Genomic DNA, 24,937 nt, shown 5'->3' with positions numbered 1-24,937 from the left:
CATCAATGCCTTGAGAGTAAAAATGTAGCTTAAAAAATGTTTGAGTACAATGATATTGAGATGTATTTTATGTTTATGATCTTGGCTGCTCTAGGAAAAAATCCATTATAAGAGTGAATTAAATTGTCTCCCCCAACATGGTTAGACACACCACTCTACCAGAGAGAAGTACCTCTTGTCTTTATAAAGAAGAAAATCTGGGCATTTACAGTAAAAACAGACTCGCCATACTCACACTCCTAATAGCAAGAGATCTGTTCCATTCATAATCCTACATCATGATCTCCTTTCTGGGGGATGGACATTCTCAGTCACTGAGACAGTCCAGAGGTCATGTCTGGGGCTTCCAACTTCCAGCCCTTTAAAGAAAATCTTAGTTTCAGGGCAGACGTAATGCTGAGCTCAGAGTCCTATTGTCATTCCACATTACCTGTCCAGACTCTTCTCCTCCTGATTTTTGCCAACATGACATAACTTACACTTGAATAGAGGCATTTAGACCATAGGATATTTCGATAGAGAGTGCAGGGTCTGTGTTGCAGTGAGAAACCCCCAATTCTAGAATCAGAGAGAACTGGGTTTGAATACAGGTTCCAGAACAATAAGGCTGAGAAGCCTTCTGTGTCTGCATCTCTGTGAGCCTCCATTTCCCTGTAACACAGGCAGTAATTCCCACGTAGCCAGGTGGCCATGAGACCCAATAATCATGCACTAGGGGCTCAACTCTTGTTTCTGTTCCAGCAGCACCAGTAAAGGGTTTCCAAGTGTGACTCCATCTGTCACTGTTGTGCAGACCGAACGCACATCAATAAATGGAAGTGAACAGACCCTTCAAGAAGCTTTCGAAATGGAGATCAGAATCTTAAAATTACTGTCAGTCATTGTTGCCCTGGTTGGGCTGCCAGGAAACATGGTTGTGCTCTGGCTCCTGGGCTTCTGCATACAGAGGAACGCCTTCTCCGTCTATGTCCTCAACCTGGCAGCAGCCGACTTCCTCTTGCTCTGCTGCTATATTATACATGCCGTGAAGATGCTCATCAAGTCCTTCTTTTCCTTCTCCATACACATCCCGCAATTTTTCATCATTATGTTGGTCTTTGCCTACGTCACAGGCCTGAGCATTCTCGGCGCCATTAGCACAGAGCGCTGCCTGTCGGTCCTGTGGCCCATCTGGTACCGCTGCCGCCGCCCCAGACACATGTCAGGGGTTATGTGTTCCCTACTCTGGGCCCTGTCCCTGATCCTGAGCTGCTTGGAAGGGAACTATTGTGGCTTCCTGATTAGGAATTACCATGATGATTTGTGTCAAGTGATTGATTATATCACCTTCACATGGCTGATTCTGTTATTTGTGCTTCTCTGTGGGACCAGCCTGGCCCTGCTGACCAGACTGCTGTGTGGCTCCCAGCGGGTGCAGCTGACCCAGCTCTATGTGACTGTCATGCTCACGGTGTTGGCCTTCCTCCTCTGCGGCCTGCCCTTCGGTATCCACTGGTTCCTCGTTATCTGGTTTCAAGAAGATTTCGCTGCCTATGTTCATAGTTACCTGGTTACAGGTCTCCTGTCCTGTGTCAACAGCTGCGCAAACCCCATCATTTACTTCTTCGTTGGCTCCTTTAGGCAGCGATGGTGGAAGCGGCGACAGAGCCTGAGGCTCGTTCTGCAGAGGGCTCTGCAGAGGGCTCTGCAGGACACCCCCAAGGGGGATGAACATGGGGAAAGCCTTCCTCAGGAGACCCTGGAGATGTCGGGAAGCAGTCTGGTGTCATGATTCAGTCTTGCTTTGTTCAGACAGATGTGATTTGACAGCCAGCCTTATCCCTATCAGTTTTTGAGGTTTCCTTAATGTGTCTGTCCTCTGTACCCTGGAATTAAAACAGTTAATGTAATAATCCTGCTCCTAGCTGTAAGTGAGATGGTGCCCATGAGACCAACACTGAGTGCAGTGTCTGAAGGACTGCTCGCCCAGGGGTCTCTCCCAATCCCCATGGGCACTCTGCCCACTCTGGGGTCCAGGACTGCCCCCACTTTTGAAGATCCCATCTCAGCAAAAGATGAAAGCCGTTCAAGAGAAGTCTAAATTTCTTTCATCACTGCCCTTGAGAGAAACTATGTGAACCTTACATTTTGACAAGTTTCTATGGTCACTCCCACAATCTGTCCCTATAAGTTAAAGAAGTCAAGGCATGTATGAGAAGCAATCAATGAACAACTAAAAGTATCACAACTATGAGTTGATGCTTCTTATCTCTCTCCCTTCCTATATGTCTGTCTCTGTCTGTGTCTCTGTCTCTCTCTCACACACTCAAAAAAATTTCAATCGAACCCCAATGAGCAGTCTTCCTTGATTTTGGCCAGCCATAGACTAGCTCCCTCTCATAATATATGGTGATTGAATAATGAATTAATGAATGAACAAATGATGAGTTTCTAGGCAAGTTTGTGCTAAATCTCCATTTGCCAGATTTGAGTCACCATCTTTAAGTTCACTGTCTTCACCATTTTCAACCTTTTCAAGCATGAAGTGAACTTTTGTAACCAGAGGAATCAACATCAAAGTGTAGTGAAGGTTTGAGGCAGGTTGTCTTCCTGAGTTTCCTGTCGCAAGCCCTCTACTGGACTCCCACGCGCTCCCTCTCTTTCCCGCCCCTTGCCGTTGCCCTGACTCCCGCCCCTGGGTGCTCTCCAATCCTCCATGGCCACCTTTGTCCCTATGGGTCTTAGTAAACTCTATGTTCTCTGAAGACTGGAGCTAAGTCATATTTGCCTTTTTTTCTCCCAAAAGCCCTCAATATTTATTAATCTCATTATATAAAAATAATTTTTAGTTACATATTTTAAATTACATAATATAAACAAATATATAAACTGTTTCACTCTTAATATTTTTATTGTTAATAGAGGTATAATTAACAGAGTTATTGTACAAATCGTAAGTGTACAGTTCAATGAGTTTAGGCAATGACACTCAAAACCCAATCAAGATATATTTTCATCACCTCTGAAAGTTCCCTAATATTTCTCCCAGTTATTCCTCCTGCTTCAGAGGCTGCATTCGTTCCTACATCTGTCACCAAAGGTAAATTTGCCTGACCTTTGATTTCATATTCTTAGGATGATAAAATGTACTTTTTTGTTCCTACTTTTTTCATGCAGCATAATATTTTTGGGATTTAGCCATGTCGTTGAATTGTGTATATCTGGAGTTTATCCCTTTTATAAAGCAAAGCACTTCGGCCCTGGCCCAGTAGCTCAACTGGTTGAAGCATCATCCCAGTACACCAAGGTCGCAGGTTCAATCCCCAGTCAGGGGATCAATCAATCAATTCATGAGCAAATGGAACAACAAATTGATGTTTCTGTCTCTCCCTTCCTCACTTTCTCTCTAAAATCAATTTTTTTATTGAATTTATTAGGGTGATACTAGTTAGGATAATGATACAGGTTTCATGTTCCTAATTGCACAACACATCTTTATACACTGTACTATGTGCAGACCCCAAGTCAAGTCTCCGTCCATCACTATTTACCCCCATGTTCACCTCCACCTCCCCCACTCCCGGCAGTCACCACACTGTTGTCCCTGACCATAAGTGGGGGTTTTTGTCTTTTTGTCCTTTTTCCCCCTCTATCTCGGTACCTCCATTGCCCAGCCTCCACCCCTTTATTTAGTCTGTCTTTCTAAAGTCAACTAAAAATTATTTTTAAAGCTGAGTACTATTTCATTGTATGTATATGCCACTGTTTATTTTCATATTGATAGATATATAAGTAGCAGTTCGTTTGGGGCTATTGTGAATAAAGCTGGTGTGAACATTCATATTCAGGTGTTTTTTTGGATGTATAAATTCATTTCCCTTGGATAAATAACCGGAAGAGAAGTTGTTGGATCATACAAAGATGGATCATAAACTCTGTGAGAAGTTGGCAAACTCTTTTCTAGAGTGGTTGTACCATCTCACCTTCCCTCAAGCAACCTATGCATGTTCCAGCTGCCCCATGTGCTGCCCAACACATGGTACTGCCAGTCTATGGATCTTACCCATTCTCGTAAGTGTTAAGTGGTATCTCCTTGCATTTTAATTTGCATTTCACAAATAACTGATAAACTTGAGTATTTTTTAAAGAGCTTATTGGCTATTTTATTTTTTTAAAGTGTCTGTTAAGTTTTGCCCATTTTTATTGTGTTGCTCTTTTTCATTATTTTTGTAGGAGTTTTAATATATACAAAATGAGTGTTTGTTATGTGTATTGTAAATATTTATCCATTTTTCTGCCTTGCCTATTTATTTTAATGGGTTTTATATTTTAGAGAACTTTTAGATTTAAAGAAAAACTGCATGGAAAGTACAGAGGGTTTCTATACACTCCTTCTCCCATCCCTAATTCCCCACACAGATTCTCTCATTACTGACATCTTCTATTAATGTGGCACATTTACTAAAATTAAAACAAGGATACATTATTGTAAACTGAAGTTCATAGTTTACATTACCACTTACCCTTTCCTGTTGCATAGTTCAATAAATTTGACAAATGCAGATTACCATGTATCTACCATTATAGTATCATATACAGTATTTTCTATGTCTCAAAAATACATTAAATACCTTAGTATGGTTTGTTGTTTTTTTAAGTTTGTTTTAGTTCTGTTCTTTGTTTGGTTTCATTTTGATTTTTACTTTTATACTGTGGAGTGTTGTGTAAGCTCCCTGGATCTGTGGTTTGATGCCTGTCAATAATTCAGAAAATTCTCAGCCATTATTACTTCAAGTATTTCTTCTCTTCCTGTTTCTCTTTCTTCCTCCTATGTTATTCCCATTACATGTATGTCATATCATTTATAATCATCCAAAGCTCTTGAATAATCTGTTCTGGTTTTTTCAGTATTCGATTATTTTTGCTTTTCACTGTTTCTATGAACATATCTTGAGTTTAACTGATTCTACAAAGGCTGCATCTCATCTATTGATGAGCTCATCAAAGGCATTCTTCACCTCTATTTTAGTGGTTTATTTCTAGTGTATACACTTTCTTAGAGTTCCCATTTTTCAGCTTATATTGTTCATCTACTCTTGCATATTGTCCTTGTTTCCCATTAGAATCCTTAGCATATTGATCACAGTTATATAAATTATCAGTCTGATCATTTCATATTATCAGCCATATGCTGAATACTTTACATGTTATGTGGGGAATTGATTGATTCTGTTGCTAATGCTGAAATATTAAAAAATAGAATATTAATTTATTATTTAAGCCCATAATCATAACTATTAAAAGAACTCAGGAAAATAACTGAAACAAGTTGTTACCTCTGGAGATTAAGGCTCAGGAAGAATTTAACCATTAATTTGATAGACTTCTTTGTAAATTGGAAACAAAATGTAAGCCTTCATGAGTTACTACTGTGCTACAGAAAAAGTATGGAGGATGAAGGGGGTCTAACATAGCAGCATAGGAACACCCTGAACTCACCTCCCCACAGACATACTAAATATACAGCTCCACATAGAGCAATTCTTCTTGAACAGGAAGTAAGTGCTGATTGAACAGCTTCTGCACAACAAATGGCAGAGTGACCACATGAAGACCAGAGAAGAAAGACATAGTCAGGATGGAACTCCACGCTGGACTTGCAGAAGGGGGGACTTTCAAAAGGGCCTGGTGAATTCTTGCTTATCCTATAAGACAGTGAAGAAAATAGCAGTTTGAAAGGCACTGAAACTATACATGAAGGAAATCCATTTACTAACCTTGAAGTACTTGCTAAATGGGGAGAACTGCTGGTATGTTCCAGGATCTAAGGCGCCAGAGAGCAGCACTGTTTATGTTCCTCCTCCACTTGGACGGGATGTTTGGGAGCTCAGTCCAAACACTCTAGCCGTCCTATAAAGTGACCCGAGCATGCCTCAGACCCCCAGACCAGACCAACATCAGCTCCCAACAGCCATGGTGCCAGGGTAGCTTCACAGGCATGGACCCTGGAACACCTCAGCCTGTACCAACTCTAGTTTTTACTCTGTCTACCAGAGCACACTTGAAGCCACTTTGTCCAGCATCCACTCCAGCTCCAACCAGCTGCCCCAGCAGTTACCTGCCAAGGGGGCCCCAAAGCTACACACCTGAGGTCCCCTCAGCCCCCACCCTCTCCAGCCCCAGCTGGCCTGCAAAAGCCACAGGCATACACACTCTCTGAGGGCTTGCTCCTACACAGAACCACACATTCAAGGCCAAGACAGGGAGCTGCTTCATACAAACACAGGAAGTCAAACAAAATGAGAGGACAGAGAAATATCTTTCAAATGAAAAACTATACAGAAACCCCAGAAACAAATTTTAATGAAATAAAGGTAAGTAATTCACCTAAGAAAGAATTCAAAGTAATGATCATAAAAATGTTCACCAAACTCAGAGCAAGAATAAAGAATCACAATGAGAACCTGAACAAAGGAATAGAAATATAAGAAAGAACCAGTCAGACCTGAAAAATACAATACAGAAGAAATGTATCAGGAGTAGTGATCTGGAAGACAGAATACTGGAAATCACCCAATCAGAACAACAGAAAGGATATTTAAAAAGGACGATAGATTCAGGGACCTTGGGGAAAATATCAAGAATTCTATCTCTCAGATATTGTGTTCCTAGAAGTAAAAAAGAGAGAGAAGGCAACAGAAAATGTATTTGAAGAAGTAATGGCTGAAAACTTCCCTAAACTCAGGAAGGAAACAGATATCCAGATACAGAAGGTACAAAAGTCCCAAAAAAGAGGAACCAAAGAGATTCACATGAGGTTATTTTATAATTAAAATGGCAATAGTTAAAGATAAAAAGAGATCTAAAAGGCAGCAAGAGAAAAACAAGCCACATAAAAGGGAAACCTCATAAGGCCATCAGCTGATTCCTCAGCAGAAACTCTGCAGGGCAGCAGGGGGTGGCAGGATACATTTAATGTGCTGAAGGGAAAGGACTACTGCCCAGAATACTCTATCCAGCAGGTTATCATTCAGAATTGAGGGAGCAATAAATAATTATAGACAGGCAAAAACTAAAGGAGTTCATCACCATTAAACTGGCCTTGCAAGACATGTTAAAGGGTCTCAGCTAACTGGAAAACAAAGGTCCTACCAGAAAAAAGAAAACATATTAAAGAAAAAACTCACTGGCAAAGGCAAATAAAGTAAATGCAGTGTATTGGCACCAAAAGAGCTAGTGTGAAGGTTACAAAACAAAAATAACAAAGGCAATGATAACTAAAATAAGTAGAAGATACACAAAACAAAAATATCTAAATTATGATGTTAAAAACATAAAACATGGGTGGAGGGTGAGAGGTAAAATGTCTAGAATGTGTGTTAGAACTTAAATGCCTAGCCACCTTATATATAATTTCTGTGAATTTATGTGAATATATTCAAACCTTATGGTAATAACCATAAACTAAAAGCATGCACTAGATACACAAAAAAATAGAGGGAAAGGAACAGAAACATTACATTAAAGTTACCATCAAACACCAGGGAAGAAGAAAGGAACAGAGAAGACCTATAAAACAACCAGAAAACAATGCACAAAATGGCAATAAATACATACCTATCAATAATTAACTTACTTCATATAGAAAGACACCTACAGATTAAAAGTGAAGGGATGGAAAAGATATTTTATGCAATATAAATGTAAAAAAAAAGCTGGAATAGCAATACTCATCATATATGACCCAATAGACTGAAAAACAAAGACTGTAACAAAAGACAAAGAACATTATATAATGATAAAGGGGTCAATCCAACAACAGAATATAATATTCATAAATATTTATGGACCAAAATAGGAGCACCTAAATATACTAAGAAAGCATTAACAACTACAAAAGGAGAAATTGACAGTACATAGTAATAGTGGAGAAATTAATGTCTCGTTTACATTAAGAGATAGATTATTCAGACAGAAAACCAATAAGGAAATATTGGCCTGAACTGACACATTGAAGAGTACAAGAGAAGAAGGTGGCCTGGATGACAACATGAGGCACTATGAGAACAGACTCCACCCAAGAGCTCAGGGTTAAATGGAGAACACACACAGGGACAGGGGATGCTGTCAGTGGAGGATGCAGATGGAGGATGGAGAAACTCACTCCCTGTCCCCTGAACACAGAAGGCAATGAGCTGAGTCAGCGAAATCCAGGACTGCAGATCTCTGGAAAGCCATCAGAAGGCATTCTCCTTGGGATCAGAGAGATCAGAGAATCCAGAGTGGCTGGGTGCATGGTCAGGGACCACCTCGCTCTCCCTGGACATCCCTTAGAATACAAAACATGTAAATATGCACCAGAATGTGCTTGTGACCATCATCACAACTATATGAAGGTATTTTCAGTTGACTTTTGACAAAGGAGAAATTAAAGGCTCCAATTTCAAAATCTGCATATAACTTTTGATCCCCACAAGCTTTACTGAGAGTCTACTGTTAGCCAGAAGCCTTAGCAATAACATAAACAGTTAACTAACTTTATTATATATTATATATTATATACTATGTACTGTATTCTTATAATAAAGTAAACTAGAGCAAAGAAAATGTTATGAAGAGAATTGTAAGCAAGGGGAAAATATGTTCATTCTATTTTATAAAAAACTGCCTATAACAGGACCCGAGCAGTTCAAACCCTTGTTGCTCAAGGATTAACTGTATAAACATTAGACTTACTAACATCTTTTGCTCAAAAAACCCTGGTCCTACTAGTGTCTCTGACCAGCACCAATGATTTGATCCTCCAGAGTGAGCAGCTACTGGGACCTATTCTGCACAACCCTTTTCCCCTTTGCCCCCACATTACTGCTAGCAAAGCATCACATGCCCACTGCCTTCACTCCTGCATGCTCAGTTTCCCACCGGGGCCTGGCATATGGCAGGTGGGTGCTCTGTGGTTTGTTAACGTTATTGGCATGAATGTCCACCGGGAGCTGACAGCAACTTCAGGACAGTGTCTGACACTGTCCTCCTGCCCTGGCTCCAGCACAAACTCTCCAGAGACCTTTCTCCTTCATGCTTCACTCATGATCCTCACACACCTCTGACCCCCCAGATTGAGCTGTTAAAAAAGAATTGATTTCCTAATGAGCCCCTTTTTGGATGACCCTCAAATTGCTAATGGTGCTGTGAAGGCCTAGGAGTGGGGAGTGGGGGCCTAGAGAGAGGAGTGACAGATAAAACCCAGGATGCAAAGAGGAAAAGCAGTAGAGGCATGCAGACATAAACAGGGAGGAGATAAAGACAGCAAAAAACAGAGTCAGCGATAGGGAGACAGAGAAACGGGCAGACAGAGGCACAGAGAGAGCCCTATCTGGTGCAGAACGGTGTGGGCAGGGAGCCAGCACCTTGCCAGGGACAGAAGATTCTTCTTGGTCATGTGTCCTAGAGGGTCTGTCAAAGCAGCAGTTTGGATACTACTGTCTATCACAAATGACCAACCTGGGGGCTGGTCGCAGTGTCTCCACTGGTCAGCCTCAGACAGTACCCCAGCATCCCCTGGAAAATACATTCTTTTTTTTGAAAAAGGTGAGAATAGTATCAGTGCAGTTCCCATCCCAACAAAATCACCTAAAGGAGAAGGAGTTGAAGGAAGGAATTTCGTGAGACAAAGGCACACAATAGGTTGGAAGTCTAATGTTCTGCTCCCTGCTTGGTGTCTGTCGGGTATATGACCTTGACAGTGCACATGCTCTCGCTGACTCTCAGATTTTATGTAATGTGGTGACTAAGGTCCCCCCTCCTAGGAAATCTGGATATCTATGAACTTTGAAGAGATGCTGACAAAGTGAAAGAAACCAGTATGGGTCAGCACAATGCTGGAAAGGACAGAACACCAAGGGACAGTAGACACATGCCACTCATGGCAGTTTGTTAATAATTGAATACAATCATAATAAGGCATATCAAGCAGACTTTCACTCAATCCAACCAAGCTTATTAGCTGTGCATACATGTATTTCCAGAAGGCAATTTTAACAGGAACTCAGATTTTTGTTTCTGGTGTTCAATCCTGATTCCCTAGAACAGGCATGGCCAACAGTTTTTGCCCCCAGGCCAGATTAGAAAGAAAACTTTTTTCAGACGAAATATTAAAATGAAAAAATGTTAAATAAAAAAACGATTTGTTTAAGTAAACAAAATTTTATTATGTAATTTGTTTATGAATAAATAAGTAATTTAGTACAACAAATTAACAAAAAGAAATCTTTATAATGGAATTTTTTTTTAAATAAAGAAGTATCACAAATCCATTCAACCAATTATTGGAAGTTAACCCTAGATTAGTCACACGCGGAACTCTATTCCACATATCACTATCTTCTTAAATATCTCGATTTCCAATAACCAAAGACGCTTCTGCTTCTGAGTAGCTGAGATTTTAACTTTCATTGTTAGATATCGTAGTTTATGTATAATGATTTAAAAGTACCACTTATTTCATTTCCACAGTGAATCATGTGGAGGATATTAAAAATGTAATCGCAGGCCGCATAAACTCATTACACAGGCCGGATCTGGCCCGCAGGTCACATGTTGGCCATGCCTGCTCTAGAACCTATAACAGTGCCTAGCACAAGACAGACATTCAATAATAAGATATTGAATCAACTTATGTGGTACCTGGAGGAAAAAGATATTCTAACCAGAAAAACAAGTATTTGTTTTTCCAGCTTTTTCATTTCTAGTCTCCCCAGACTCACACCTCATGTTCCTGACAGCAGATCAAAGTAAATGATAGATGGGAGGACACAGAATGAAAGAACAAATCCAGAGGAAGGACCAGGTGGAGACAGGACCTGTTTCCTCCCTGTCAGAGGAACATGGCTACAGGCTTCCCTCACCACACAGCTGCTAGAAGTCCAAGAGCTCCTGTCTCCATGATCCCCTGACTTTCTGAGTAACATGGCTTTTCTCTAAACAACAGAACTTTGACCTAAAAACCAAAGGAAAGAAAGAAAGAAAGAAATTCAATCAGCCTTTACCTTCCTTCTCCTCTACTCCAATGGAAAGTCTGCTCACAGCTGCCTTGGAGCAGGTGGTCTTCCTGGAGCTCCTGACTCTGACATGAACTTCCGGGCCTCTGGCAGGGTAAGCCCTGTAGAAGTTGCTGCCTTATCTTCTGTCATCAGGAGTCTAGGAAGCCATGTGATTTCTTGTGCAAGGACGGCACACAAGCATACTCAGTGAGAAGGGGCACAGTGTTCTCATGGGGCAGTTCCTACCTCCTGCCTCCTCAGCTCGCCCAGTCTGACTCCTCTTTCCCTTCCTGAAGCCTTGTGACTGTCTTGCCCTCCATCCAGCCATGTCAGGCTAACCTTGAACCATTTGCTCTGGCTCCCATGGCTGGGCCACCCGAAGTCAACTCTCATTCTGATCACGCAGCCATAGTCTTCCAGCCTAAGAAGAAACAAGAGATTGTAAAAGAGGTGGTTCTAGAGAAAGCATCCTGTAACCCAGTGACGTTTCTGTCCCCACCCCAACCCCAGCATATGTTGCTCTCACTTTCTCACACTCCCCAGTGATGCTCTGTGTCACATGACCTGCTCCCCATTCCTTCAATACAGCACTCCTAAACTGTATAGGAAGTGAGAAACTAATGTAGCACCGTGGCAGATGTGCTCTATTTCCAAACGGGCTGTGCTTCTTACTTGTTGGGTAAATTTAAAGTGGATTTTATCCTAAAAAAAATTACTTCCTAAATAAAAATAAAGTAGACTTTATCCTGTCAAATATTCTTTCTTTTTGCTCTTCTATTGACTGATAAGCTCTAAACCAGGGGTCCCCAAACTATGGCCCACGGGCCACATGCGGCCCCCTGAGGCCATTTATCCGGCCCCTGCCGCACTTCCGGAAGGGGCACCTCTTTCACTGGTGGTCAGTGAGAGGAGCATAGTTCCCATTGAAATACTGGTCAGTTTGTTCATTTAAATTTACTTGTTCTTTACCTTATGACCCAGCAATCCCTCTACTGGGCAGATACTCCCAAAACTCAGAAACATTGATACGTAAAGACACATGCAGCCCCATGTTTATTACAGCATTGTTCACAGTGGCCAGGACATGGAAACAACCAAAAAGCCCATCAATAGATGACTGGATAAAGAAGATGTGGCACATTTACACTATGGAATACTACTCAGCCATAAGGAATGATGACATCGGATCATTTACAGCAAAATGGTGGGATCTTGATAACATTAAACAAAGTGAAATAAGTAAATCAGAAAAAACCAGGAACTGCATTATTCCATATGCAGGTGGGACATAAAAGTAAAACTAAGAGACATTGATAAGAGTGTGGTGGTTACGGGGGGAGGGGAGAGAGGGAGAGGGAGAGGGGGAGGGGGAGGGGCACAAAGAAAACTAGAAGGTGACAGAGGACAATCTGACTTTGGGTGATGGGTATGCAACATAAGTGAACGACAAGATAACCTGGACTTGTTATCTTTGAATATATGTATCCTGATTTATTGATGTCACCCCATTAAAAAAATAAAATTCTAAAAAAATAAAATAAAATAAATAAAATTACAGTTGTAACTAAGGAAATAAAATGGAAGAACAATGGTTGTAATGAGCAAAAATAAAAAATAAATAAATTTATTTGTTCTTTATTTTAAATATTGTAATTGTTCCCGTTTTTTTTACTTTAAAATAAGATATGTGCAGTGTGCATAGGGATTTGTTCATAGTTTTTTTTTTATAGTCCGGCCCTCCAACGGTCTGAGGGACAGTGAACTGGCCCCCTGTGTAAAAAGTTTGGGGACCCCTGCTCTAAAAGTTCTTTGCCCAGAATGACTTCCCGTCCCACAATCTCCACGTCATCTATTCAATCATTAATTCACTCATGTTTGTAGACACAAAGTGTGCACTAAAAAAAAAAATTTGCTGATCATTGGGCTAGACATTATTCTAGGCATTGAGACATATAGTCACTTTCATTATTCTCAAAATGTGCACAGGGCAAGGGGAGAGAGTATATGCAGAGATGTTTAAGATACTAGGTGATAAATGGTTTCATATCAATATATTTGTGGCTGTGTGAGAAAAGGTAAGGTCCAAATTAAATTAATTTCAATAGAAATGAAATATTATTGGTTCAAATAACTGAGTCTGCCAAACAGGCTGGCTTCAAGCACAGTGGGATCCAGAGGTCAAATGACATCAATAGCATGCTCCCTTTCTTCTGCTTTCATTGCATCAGCTGGGCTTTCAGCTGCTGGTCATGGCCACATGGAGTGGAAGGATAAGAGGTCCAGACAGAGGAGTGAGCAGCACACTCTCAAAAACAGATCTGTGCAAGTTCATGTAATAATATCAGCTCCATACAGAAACAATAAACACACCCACTTCACAGTCACTCCACAAACAAAACTGTTCTATATGGAGACTTTCTAAGTGGCATTGCCTTAGATTCTCAATTAAAATGGGAAGAATTTATAACACAAGTTTTTGGGCCATGGAGAGAGACCTAGACTGATCACTGTATCACAGTGATGGAACTGGGAGCCTCTGAACCATTAAGGACCTGATCAGTGAGAGTCCCCCAGGGATCACTCTCTCTGGTACAAAACAGACCCAAGGGAGAAAACGAGCAATGAAGGAGAGAGGCCGTCTCAGGCACCAGGGCTTTCTTAGTTTTAGAATCCTCAAAAATTTAAAAAGCATCTCATTTTGCAGCTGAGAAAGTGAGGCCAAACAGGCCCACAATTAATAATTATCAAATTGAATATATACTACCTATTACAAAACACCATAAATAGTTGAAAATTTTGGGTGCATATATCAAAGTATTCATGCAATCGTTCCTATGTAGATACAAGGATAACGAGACATTGATATTTTTAGCTATACTCCATGTACTATCTGCTCAGCAGACCCTGGGACAATTCTGAAGCATAAAGATAATCAGGTTCCTACGTGATCAAATTCCTTACCAGATCCCCTTTGCTCTTAGAAGAGATACATATTTCCTATTATGGCTACAAGCCCTGCATGATCTGGCAAGGGTAGAAGACAGAGTTTTAGAACAACCCGACCAAAGGTGAAAATTCTAACAAGAGAGCTCCATTTGAAGTTACGACCTAAAAAGACTAATTCTTTAGTGAAATTATCATTAGTAAAAAATAATAATAATAATAACTTCAAGAAATTACTTGTTCAAGCTTGGCTATGGGTGAAGAGAAATTCTCCTTTGAGAATTCATAGCCATAAGTTGGTATCACACTGTGCTCCAAGTTCACAAAACCTGTGGTTTCCCTATAACTAAAAATGAGCCTGACCAGGTGGTGGCACAGTGGATAGAGCATTGGACTGGGATGTGGAGGACCCAGGTTTGAGACCCCGAGGTCGCCAGCTTGAGTGTGGGCTCATCTGGTTTGAGCAAAGCTCACCAGCTTGGACCCACGGTCTCTGGCTTGAGCAAGGGATTACTGGGTCTGCTATAGTCCCACGGTCAAGGCACATATGAGAAAGCAATCAATGAACAACTAAGGTGTCGCAACAAAAAACTAATGATTGATGTTTCTCATCTCTCTCCGTTCCTGTCTGTCTGTCCCTCTGTCCCTATCTATCCCTCTCTCTGACTCTTTCTCTGTCTCTGTAAAAAAAATAATAATGATGATGACAGATATGGTGTCTGGGAGATGAAAACCATGCTGGGAAGTTCCTTCAGCCATTTAGCGAAAGGAAACACAAATCGTCTCTGGAGGAACCCAGCTGTATTTAGGCCTCGAATACTCCCACAAATAAAGTTCCAAGGAAAGGGAGCAGTTCATAGCCAAAAGTCACAAACACACAAAGAAACAAGGCACCATATGAGAGTGATAAAAAAACAAAACACCATAGGCCCTGAACCACTGGCTCTGTATGTAAATGTTCTGGGTTTGATTCCCAGTCAGGGCACACAGGAGAAGCAACCGTCTGCTTCTCCACACATCCACCTCCCCTTCTCTCTCTCTTTCTCTCTTTCCCTCCCACAGCCATGGTTAAGTGTATTGGCCCAGCCGGGGTGCTGAGGATGGCTCCATGGAGCCTCCGGAGCCTCCGCCTCAGGCACTGAAAAAAGCTCGGTGTGGAGCCTAGCCTCAGACGAGGTGGATCCCAGTCAGGGCACACGTAGGAAACTGTTGATCTTCCCTCCTCACTCTTGGAAAAGAAGAAGGGGTAAAAACAAGACTGTAAAATCAAATATATGCAGATGTCAGTAGTGGAATTAACAGAGAATTATAATATTGCCATGCTTAATACGGTTAAAGACATAAAAGAGAGAACTGATCATGTGAGCCAGCATCAAGAGACTAAACCATGACCAAACAAATTTAAAAACAAAATATCAAGTAGAACTTCTGGAAATTAATAATATAAAAATTAAATAGATAAATCAGTATATAAATTTGTTCTGGATGACGTCAGAGGAATGGCAATGTGAAAGATACCCTTGATCTTTCCCCCTTGAATGTGAACAAATTGAGCAGCTCTAACAGTGAAAGAAGCCCAGCTGGGCTCACAGGTTTGCCAAGAAGGTTCCACACGGGGCATGGTCTAAAGGGGTTGAGAAGCAGGGGAAGGAGATAAGACACACTGGCCGTAGGGCTCCAAAAAAAGGAGAGAACCCCAAAGTGACTGGGTCTCTTTCTGTGGGGAGCGTGGAGAGATTGGGGAGCAGTTGGGGAGAAAGCTAGCCAAAGCGGCGGCAGAACGAGGAGTCTGCCAGCAGCCCACACTGGGGCCGAGACAGGGAAACCAGAGTGCGGCCCCACACTGGGGGCAGAGACAAGGGAAACCAAAGTGCGGCCCCACACGTCCCAGTTCCCACCTCCCCCCTCCTGGGAATGGAGAGTGGCAGAGACATACCCAAGAGCGAGGTCTACAGGGCCACTCTTTCCCCTGAGAACAGAAGTACTGTGTCTGGTCCCCTGGCCTGTTGAGATGTGGAGAGGAGCACCCAGAGGCCTGAGATCACCACTGCTAAAGCGATAAAGCCCTCTTAACACATCCCACCCACCATCAGGACTGCCGCCTTGCCTACATCGTTACAACAGTAACATCTCAGCACGGGCCAGCCCAGGAACTTCAGAGCTGAAACTTGTAATCCAGTGGCAAGGATTCCTACTGGGAAAAAAACAAACAAACAGAAAAACCTCTTGGAACTAACAGTTTTTGTTTTTCTCTTTTTTTCTATTAAAATTTTATTTTTCTTAATTTTCTATTTTTTATTTTTACTTCTCTGGTGGATGTTTGTTTTATATTTGAGAGAAAAATAGTCTATTTATTTATGTGGGGTTTCTTTGCTTTAATGAAATAAAATATTCCATCAAATTACCCAGAAAAGTTCATGTAATTATTCTTTCCTTCAAGATCTTAAATAAGTTTTAAAAGATCATAGAATAATATATATTATGGTATTGTAATCACTTATACATTCTATACTTAAGAATTCAAGTAAAAAAATAAACTCTGTAGTGCTGAGGTAACAACGTACCCTTCTCCCAACAGGACTGCATAGGTGTCTAAGGTTAACTGTGACTATTGCTCTGAGGTCTCAATACACTCGAAGAATCAATCTCTCTTCATTTTTAGACCAAAAGAAACATATTATATATGTACCTGAAAGAAATATCTTTAATACGTGTGTGTGTGTGTGTGTGTCTGTGTGTGTGTGTGTCTGTCTGTGTGTGTGTGTCTGTGTGTGTGTGTCTGTGTGTGTGTGTGTCTGTGTGTGTGTCTGTGTGTGTGTGTCTGTGTGTGTGTGTCTGTGTGTCTGTGTGTGTGTCTGTCTGTGTGTGTCTGTGTGTGTGTGTGTGTCTGTCTGTGTGTGTCTGTCTGTGTGTGTGTCTGTCTGTGTGTGTGTGTCTGTGTGTGTGTGTGTCTGTGTGTCTGTGTGTGTCTGTGTGTGTGTCTGTGTGTGTGTCTGTCTGTGTGTGTCTGTCTGTGTGTGTGTGTCTGTGTGTGTGTGTGTCTGTGTGTCTGTGTGTGTGTCTGTCTGTGTGTGTCTGTGTGTCTGTGTGTGTGTCTGTGTGTGTGTCTGTCTGTGTGTGTCTGTCTGTGTGTGTGTGTGTGTGTGTGTGTGTAGGGACAAATACATGTCAGGGAAACATTGACTGAACCACACTGATAACAGAATGTTAGAAGTCAGTCACTGTTGGAAATACAGAAACACACACAGTCTTTGTGTTCAGAGTCTTCATGGGGATTTCTTTTACAATTTCATCCATTTGTGTCTTATTCAGAAACAGCTTTAGCTTCCTTCTGTGAAGGCCAAACACCTCTGCTCCTTCATACAGAAGACCTTCGTAAGTGAGTCCATTCTGCCCAAATGGTTTTCAAGCAAGAGAGTGCCCACTGTCCCCACTAGGCACTCTTGTGGGTTTGTATTCAGGGGCTGTAGGATGATATATTGACAGAGAAGAGTACTAGGATTGTTGATCAGAGAGGGAACTGATCCTGCAGTCACGCATGGTGTTTTTTTCACTACAATTCTGTAAGTCAGTTCAGTTTGGTTTTGTATTTCTGTTTCACCATGGAAGACTGCCTGCTCTGTATTTTTCACACCAAAAATGCCTGTAACAGCACTCTTTAACTTTAAAAGGTCTAACCTATAATTGCCTTTTGGGTTTTCCAGAAGCAATACTCCACCTTGCTCACTGCCATTGGCACAAATGTTTTTTGTTTGTTTGTTTTTAAGTGAGAGAATGGGAGATAGTGAGACAGACTACTGCATGCACCCTGAATAGGATCCACCCAGCAACCCCCATTTAGGGACAATGCTCAAATCAACTGAGCTATCCTCAGCACCTAAGGCTGATGTGCTAGGACCAACAGAGCCATCCTCAGGGCCCAGAGCAATGCTCAAACCAATGAAGCCACTGGCTGAGAGAGGGGAAGAGACAGAGAAGGGAGAGATAAAGGGAGAGAGAAGCTGATGGTTGCTCCTCTTGTGTGCCCTGACTGGGAATTGAACCGGAGACATCCATATGCCAGGTCGACCTTCATCCACGAGCCAACCTGCGAGGTCCCATTTGCACAAAGTCAAGATGGACATCTATACAAGCAGAGCCAGGCTTGTATGATCCTTCAGTGAGTGTAATTTCAAGGTCAGATACCTTTATTGCATTTTTTCTTGAATAAGGATTGCATCTGATGCAGGAACTGGATATGGTTAAAAGACAGCCTTTATGGCAGCAAATATGAACTCCATGTGGCTTTGAAGAATGGTACTCAAATACTTTTCTTCAGTCTTTGCTTTGTAATAAACTGTTATTCCATCAGTTGGAACCAGGTTGCACTTTTTGCAAAGTTTCTTCATGCAATTGATGACTTCTAGAGCCACTCTTTGATCCACCATTGACTGGCCAAGGGTGACATCTAAGAAAACCAAAGCCTGAGCATCTGAATGTACTTCAAACTTCACTGTCCCACCTGTAGCTTGAACAAAGGTATACATGAGGACCCTTGCCGGTTGGCTTAGTGGTAGAGGGTCGGCCTGGCATGCAGGAGCCCTGGGTTTGATTCCCGGCCAGGGCACACAGGAGAAGCGTCCATCTGCTTCTCCACCCCTCCCCCTCTCCTTCCTCTCTGTCTCTCTCTTCCCCTCCCACAGCCAAGGCTCTATTAGAGGAAAGTTGGCCCAGGCGCTGGGAATGGCTCCATGGCTTCTGTCTCAGGTGCTAGAATGGCTCTGGTTGCAACAGAGCAACGCCCCAGATGGGCAGAGCATCGCCCCCTGGGGGGCATGCCGGGTGGATCCCAGTTGGACGCATGCGGGAGTCTGTCTGACTGCCTCCCCGTTTCCAACTTCAGAAAAATACAATAAATAAATAAATAAATAAATAAATAAATAAATAAATAAATAAATGGTATACATGAGGCAACTGGCTTTTTCATGCCACTCATGCCCTCCCACAACAATGGTCCCAGTCTTTTGGAGCCTCTCTGGCTTCTCACCACTCAGCTGCTTGATGGATGTCATCACTGCCTGGAAGGCTCCTTTCAGATGCTTCCCAAGGTTCAGGTGATCTGGTTCTGTTCTTAGGCCAAAACTATCAGACTTGTTCTTGTCTGCAGATAGTGTAACTTTATGAACATTAAATTCCTCAATGATATACATTTCCAGAGACCTAATAACATTAAGAGCTTCTGGATCTTGATGGATAACCACAATTTCCTTGAAAATATACTTCATTCAAATAGTTTTGCAGTCTCCAATCACTTGCCCAGGTTCAACTGCAGACTACATTCGAAATGGTGCACTCTCGGTTTTCTTGTCAATCCATTCCTCTTGAGCATGGGGCAGCATGAGGTGGTGGGTGCTGAGTGTATCCTTGTCCTGGACAGAAACAGGGTCAATCAGCATCTTATAATTCTAGTACATCAATTCAGTAAGAAAAGCTGTATAGAGGGCAGTAAGTTTCTACAGAGAAAGCAGAACACGAAACAAGGTGTCCAGGGCCATAATACAATCCTCCATCCTGTTTTCACTCTTTAATCTTTTGCAGTTAGTTCTGACATACCAATTGGTCAGAATATCAACAAACTTGACCAGGTGAGGCACCACAGTATAGAGCCTAAAAGCTGCCATTTTGGTCATAAAGAGCAAAATGATTGACTGCATGAAGGACAGGATCCACCAGTTTGTGATGTTGGCACTTTCTTAAACTGTTTTTACTGTAGATAAATTCCATTTCTTCCTCCTTTTGCAGCCTTAGGACATTCTGGATTAAGAATCAATAGGCATTGTACCAAGAGAATAACACATCCTTCAGGACATTGCACACACTGTCCTCTTTAAAGTGGAGGTTTTCGGCTCTCACCAGAGGGGAGTTAATCAGATATAATCTGAAGGCATCAGCACCATATATATGGATGATGAAAGTGGATCTGGATAATTCTTTTTTCATTTGCTCATTTTTTGGCCATCACTCACAAGGACAAGTCTATTCACAACCACATTCTTAAAAAGTGGCTGTCCAAAGAGAGATGTGGCCAGCACCAGCAGGGTATAAAACCATCCCCTGGTTTGATCAATGCCTTTGATCAAAGGCAATTGATCAATGAAGGCAATGAAGTCTGCAGGAAATGCATCTTCAAACTCCTTCTTATTTTCAAATGGATAATGAACTTGAGCATAGGGCATGCTGACACTCTCAAACCAACAGTCAAACACTTCAGAGATGCCTGACCAGGCAGTGGCGTAGTAGATAGAGCATCGGACTAGGATGCAGAGGACCCAAGTTTGAGACCCCGAGGTTGCCAGCTTTAGCACAGGCTCATCTGATTTGAGCAAGGCTCACCAGCTTGAGCTCAAGGTTGCTGGCTCGAGCAAGGAGTCACTCAGTCTGCTGTAGCCCCCGGTCAAGGCACATATGAAAAATCAATCAATGAACAACTAAGGAGCCGTAATAAAGAATTGATGTTTCTCATCTCTCTCCGTTCCTGTCTGTCTGTCCCTATCTGTCCCTCTCTCTAACTCTCTCTCTCTGTCTCTGCCACACACACACACAAAAAAAAACAACCAAAAACAAAAACAAAAAACACTTCAGAGATGCAATGCAGTAAACCCTTCCCACAGCATGAAGGAATGTTCAGATGGTCAATATTCTCTCTGTGGAGATTTGAGACCTTTGTTCCTGACAGTTCTTCATGCTCTGCCATTGACCCAAAGAATACTATCTTCCTGAAGTCCTTGTTGACTCCAGTATGAGAGTGGTGGCCCAGTATCTGTTTCTGGAAATTGCTTCAGCCAATTTCCAAATTGCTTTTCTCATACAAAATATGGGACCCAGTAATACAGATCATTGTTTCTCAGCAGCTAGTCTACCATGTGTTCAACCTGAACAAACCAGCTAGGTACTGCTTTGTAAATGAAGGCATAGCTATGAGTGAAGGTGCTAGCAACAAGAAGTTGGCCTGTTCCTTCAGGGTCCCAATGAATTTTCTGTCAGCATCCTCTACATAATGCCCTATAAGATCTGTTACTTCTTCTCTTTATTTAATTATTAAGTGAGAGGTAGGGGGCAGAGAGGCAGACTCCTGCATGTGCCCCAACCAGGATTCACCCCTCAGTAGCCTACAGGGCAATGCTCTGCCCATCTGGGGCAGTTGCTCCACTGCTCAGCAACCAAGCCATTTCAGTGCTTGAGGGGAGGCCATGGAGCCATCCTCAGTGCCCAGGGCCAACCTGCTCAAACCATTTGAGTCAGGGCTGTGAGAGGGTGAGAGAGAGAAAGAGAGAGAAAGTGAGAGAAAGAGAGAGAGAGAAGGGAGGGGGAGAGGTGGATAGGTAGAGAAGCAGATGGTCACTTCTCTTGTGTGCCCTGACTGGGAATCAAACCCAGGATTTCCACATGCTGGTATGTCACTCTACCACTGAGCCAACCAACCAGGGCTGAGATCTGTCACTTCTACTATGAAACAGCTGAAAGCATCCACAGGAAAAACAGGCAGAGAGTCTTTCTCAATGATGTTGAAGTCTATACAGGCCCGACAGTCATTAGCACCAAAGTAAGAAGCTGGATGTACAACCCCAGTGCCTTCCTCCTCCCTTACATAGTTGTCAAAAAGCACAATAAAAGTACCATTCTCATAACACTTCACAACATAGTAAAACAGGGGCCTATATTTCTTGCCTTTGAGATAGGCACCAGGAAATCTTTCAAGGTTCTCATAGTCACTCTCTAATTTATAGAGGGCTGATAATCTGGCTTTCATTAAAATGAGTGATTTTCCTCTTACAACATCTTTAATCTTTACATATTGCATATCTGGATTAACACAGAGGGCAAGGTTACTAGGTAGAGTTCCAAGAGTAGTTTCCCAAGCAACCAAAGATGTATTTTCATCTTCCTCCAAAGGGAAGGTTACAAATATTGAAGAATCTGGAATATTCATGTAATTCTTGTGAGATTCAAAGTTGGGACAGGAGTGTTAGATGCAGTGGAAAATAGCATGATTTTCATACCTCTATAATCAAAGCCTTATCAAAATGTTGTTTTGGAGACTCACCAGACAGATTCCATGAATTGTGGATACATAGTTTTATAGTTCTTGTCACAGTCAATCTATAGGCCAAGTCTGGTAACAGTACACTTTGACTCATTAGCATATATCATCACCATTGCCTAGCACTGATAGTTATATCTTACAATCCCTATTTTGGCAATATCCTCTGATCTTCTGATTACCAGTATCATATCAATTTCATATTCCACAGGTAAGCTATGACAATCCCACCCAAATCTTCTGTCAACATGAAACCTACTTTGGTGAATTTATCTTGTAGCTATATCTTTAATTGTTCCTGCAAGTATATGTCCACAGTGAGGTAGTGAGGCAGTCCAGTTGCAAAAGGAGGCCCACTGTAGAAAGTAAATATTGGCCTATATTTATACTGCTTTAAGCACTCTTTTTTTTTTTTTTTTTTTTTTTTTTTTTCTGAAGCTGGAAACAGGGAGAGACAGTCAGACAGACTCCTGCATGCGCCCGACCAGGATCCACCCGGCACGCCCACCATGGGGCGATGCTCTGCCCACCAGGGGGCGATGCTCTGCCCATCCTGGGCGTCGCCATGTTGCGACCAGAGCCACTCTAGCGCCTGGGGCAGAGGCCACAGAGCCATCCCCAGCGCCCGGGCCATCTTTGCTCCAATGGGGCCTTGGCTGCGGGAGGGGAAGAGAGAGACAGAGAGAAAGGTGCGGCGGAGGGGTGGAGAAGCAAATGGGCGCTTCTCCTGTATGCCCTGGCCGGGAATCGAACCCGGGTCCTCCGCACGCTAGGCCGACACTCTACCGCTGAGCCAACCGGCCAGGGCCTTTAAGCACTCTTGAAAACAATTAAATTTAAACCAGAACTACAATAGTTTCTACTCTTCAGCTTGAATATTGATGTTTTCAGGAATTTGTTGAACCATTTTGTTGCTGAGGGACCCTGAGCTGGCTCACCTGAGAAGGAGCATGTGCACATCACAGCCAGACCAGGGTGATGTTGGTTTATTTTTTATTATTGGGTTTTGGTTTCTGTTCTTTTCTGTTTGTGTTTTTTCTCTTTTGCTTTTTATTATTTTTAATTTTTTTAATCCTTATTTTATTGTACTTTTATTTCTATTTTTTTACTTTTTTTGTAATTGTTTTTGTTTGATTTCTTAACAATACCACTCTCAAATACCATCAAGGAAAAAGAAAACTAATACCATGGCTACATAAGAAAGAAAAGTAGTTCAGAAAAAAAATAAAAAATCACCAGAGAGCAATCTTAATCACATGGAAATCTTGGAATATAATGATAGAAAATTCAAAACTGAAGTTCTGAAATATTCAGTGAGATGCAAGGAAAAACTGATAGCCAATTTAATGAGCTATAAAACAAATTAATGAACAAAACAAGTACTTCACCAAGAAGACTGAAACTTTGAAACCAGAGATAAAGAACTCAATACATGAATTAAAAATGAGGTGGCTAGGTTAGCTAATGAAACAGGCCAGATAGAAAAGAGAATCAGTGACATCGAAGACAGCAGCCAGAGATGCTACAGAAAGAAGAAGAGACTCAAGAATTTTTTTAAAAAATTATAGTGCCCTGCAACAACTGTCTGACTCCCTCAAAAAGAGCAATATAAGAACAGTGGGTATATCATAAGAAGAAGAGAGGGAAAAGGGAATGAAAAGCCTATTCAAACACATAATTGATGAAAACTTCCCAAGCATATGGAGTTAGATCCTTGAATCCAAAAAGCAAACAGAACATTGAGTTAGCTCAACCCAAACAGACTTATTCCAAGGCTCATTGTAATAAAACTGTCAAAATATTAATGACAAAGAAAGAATCCAAAGGCAGCTAGGGTAAAGAAGAATATAACATATACCCTGACCAGGCAGTGACGCAGTGGAAAGAGAGTTGAACTGGGACACAGAGGACCAGGTTCAAAACCCTGAGGACGCCGGTTTGAGCTCAGGCTCATCTGGCATGAGCATTGGCTCAGCAGCTTGAGCACGGGGTTTCTGGCTTGAGTGTGGGATCATAGACATGACCCCATGGTTGCTGGCTTGAGCCCAAAGGTCGCTGGCTTGAAGCCCAAGGTCACTGGCTTGAGCCCAAGGTTCCTGGCTTGAGCAAGGGGTCGCTCACTCTGCTATAGCTACCCGGTCAAGGCACATATGAGAAAGCTATCAATGAACAACTAAGGAGCTGCAACAAAGAGCCGCAATGAAGAATTATTGGTGCTTCTCATCTCTCCCTTTCTGTCTGTCTGTCACTATCTGTCCCTCTCTCTCTCTCTGTTTCTTTCTCTGTCTCTGTCACACACACACACAAAAAGATATAACATATAAAGGAAGGCCCATTAGATTATCATCAGACTTCTCAGAAAAAAAACTCTATAAGCTAAAAGAGAGTAGACACAAAGAATCAAAGTACTGAAATAGAGGAATTACCAGCCAAAATATTACATCCATCAGTTATCCTTCAAATATGAAGGAGAAATAAAAACTTTTTCAATCATAAAGGAGCTGAGTAAATTTATCACCAAAAAACCTCTACTGCAGGAGATACTCAGAGGGGTTATTCCACTGGATACAAAGTATAAAACAAAACAAACTAAAAGTAAAATCTCCAACAAGTTTACATTATAAACAAGGATAATCTGGGACAATAATAATATAAAAGGGGAAAAGATAAAGATCTAAGTAGCACAGGGAGATGTAGTGCAGTAGCACTCATAAGTCAAAGGCTGCTTGTATATATAAAAATTTTCTCTTAATAAGCTAATTTTAACTACCCACAAAAAAAACAATACTGAATGACATAGCTTAAAAAAAGAAGAAACAGGAAAGAAGTATGAAATACCACCAAACAAAAACACTGACAGAAAAACAATAGACAAGAACCAAAGGAGACACAGAGC

The 24,937-nt window shown here is 41.7% G+C and overlaps 1 protein-coding gene and 1 pseudogene across 1 annotated transcript; one reads left to right on the top strand and one right to left on the bottom strand.

The window, feature by feature from the left end:
* The first annotated feature begins 706 nt into the window (after positions 1-706).
* Positions 707-1,771, top strand: MRGPRX2 (MAS related GPR family member X2). The gene is given in 1 exon segment (XM_066253862.1): positions 707-1,771. A coding segment is annotated over 1 exon segment (1,065 nt).
* A 15,397-nt stretch (positions 1,772-17,168) lies between these two features.
* On the bottom strand, positions 17,169-22,948 carry LOC136320704 (isoleucine--tRNA ligase, cytoplasmic-like; annotated as a pseudogene).
* Between the last annotated feature and the right edge of the window lie 1,989 nt (positions 22,949-24,937).

This window comes from Saccopteryx bilineata, chromosome 1, assembly GCF_036850765.1.
Source record: "Saccopteryx bilineata isolate mSacBil1 chromosome 1, mSacBil1_pri_phased_curated, whole genome shotgun sequence".
NCBI lineage: Eukaryota > Metazoa > Chordata > Mammalia > Chiroptera > Emballonuridae > Saccopteryx > Saccopteryx bilineata.
Note: the sequence above shows the minus strand (reverse complement) of the source record. Positions and strands in the feature narration are given on the sequence as shown.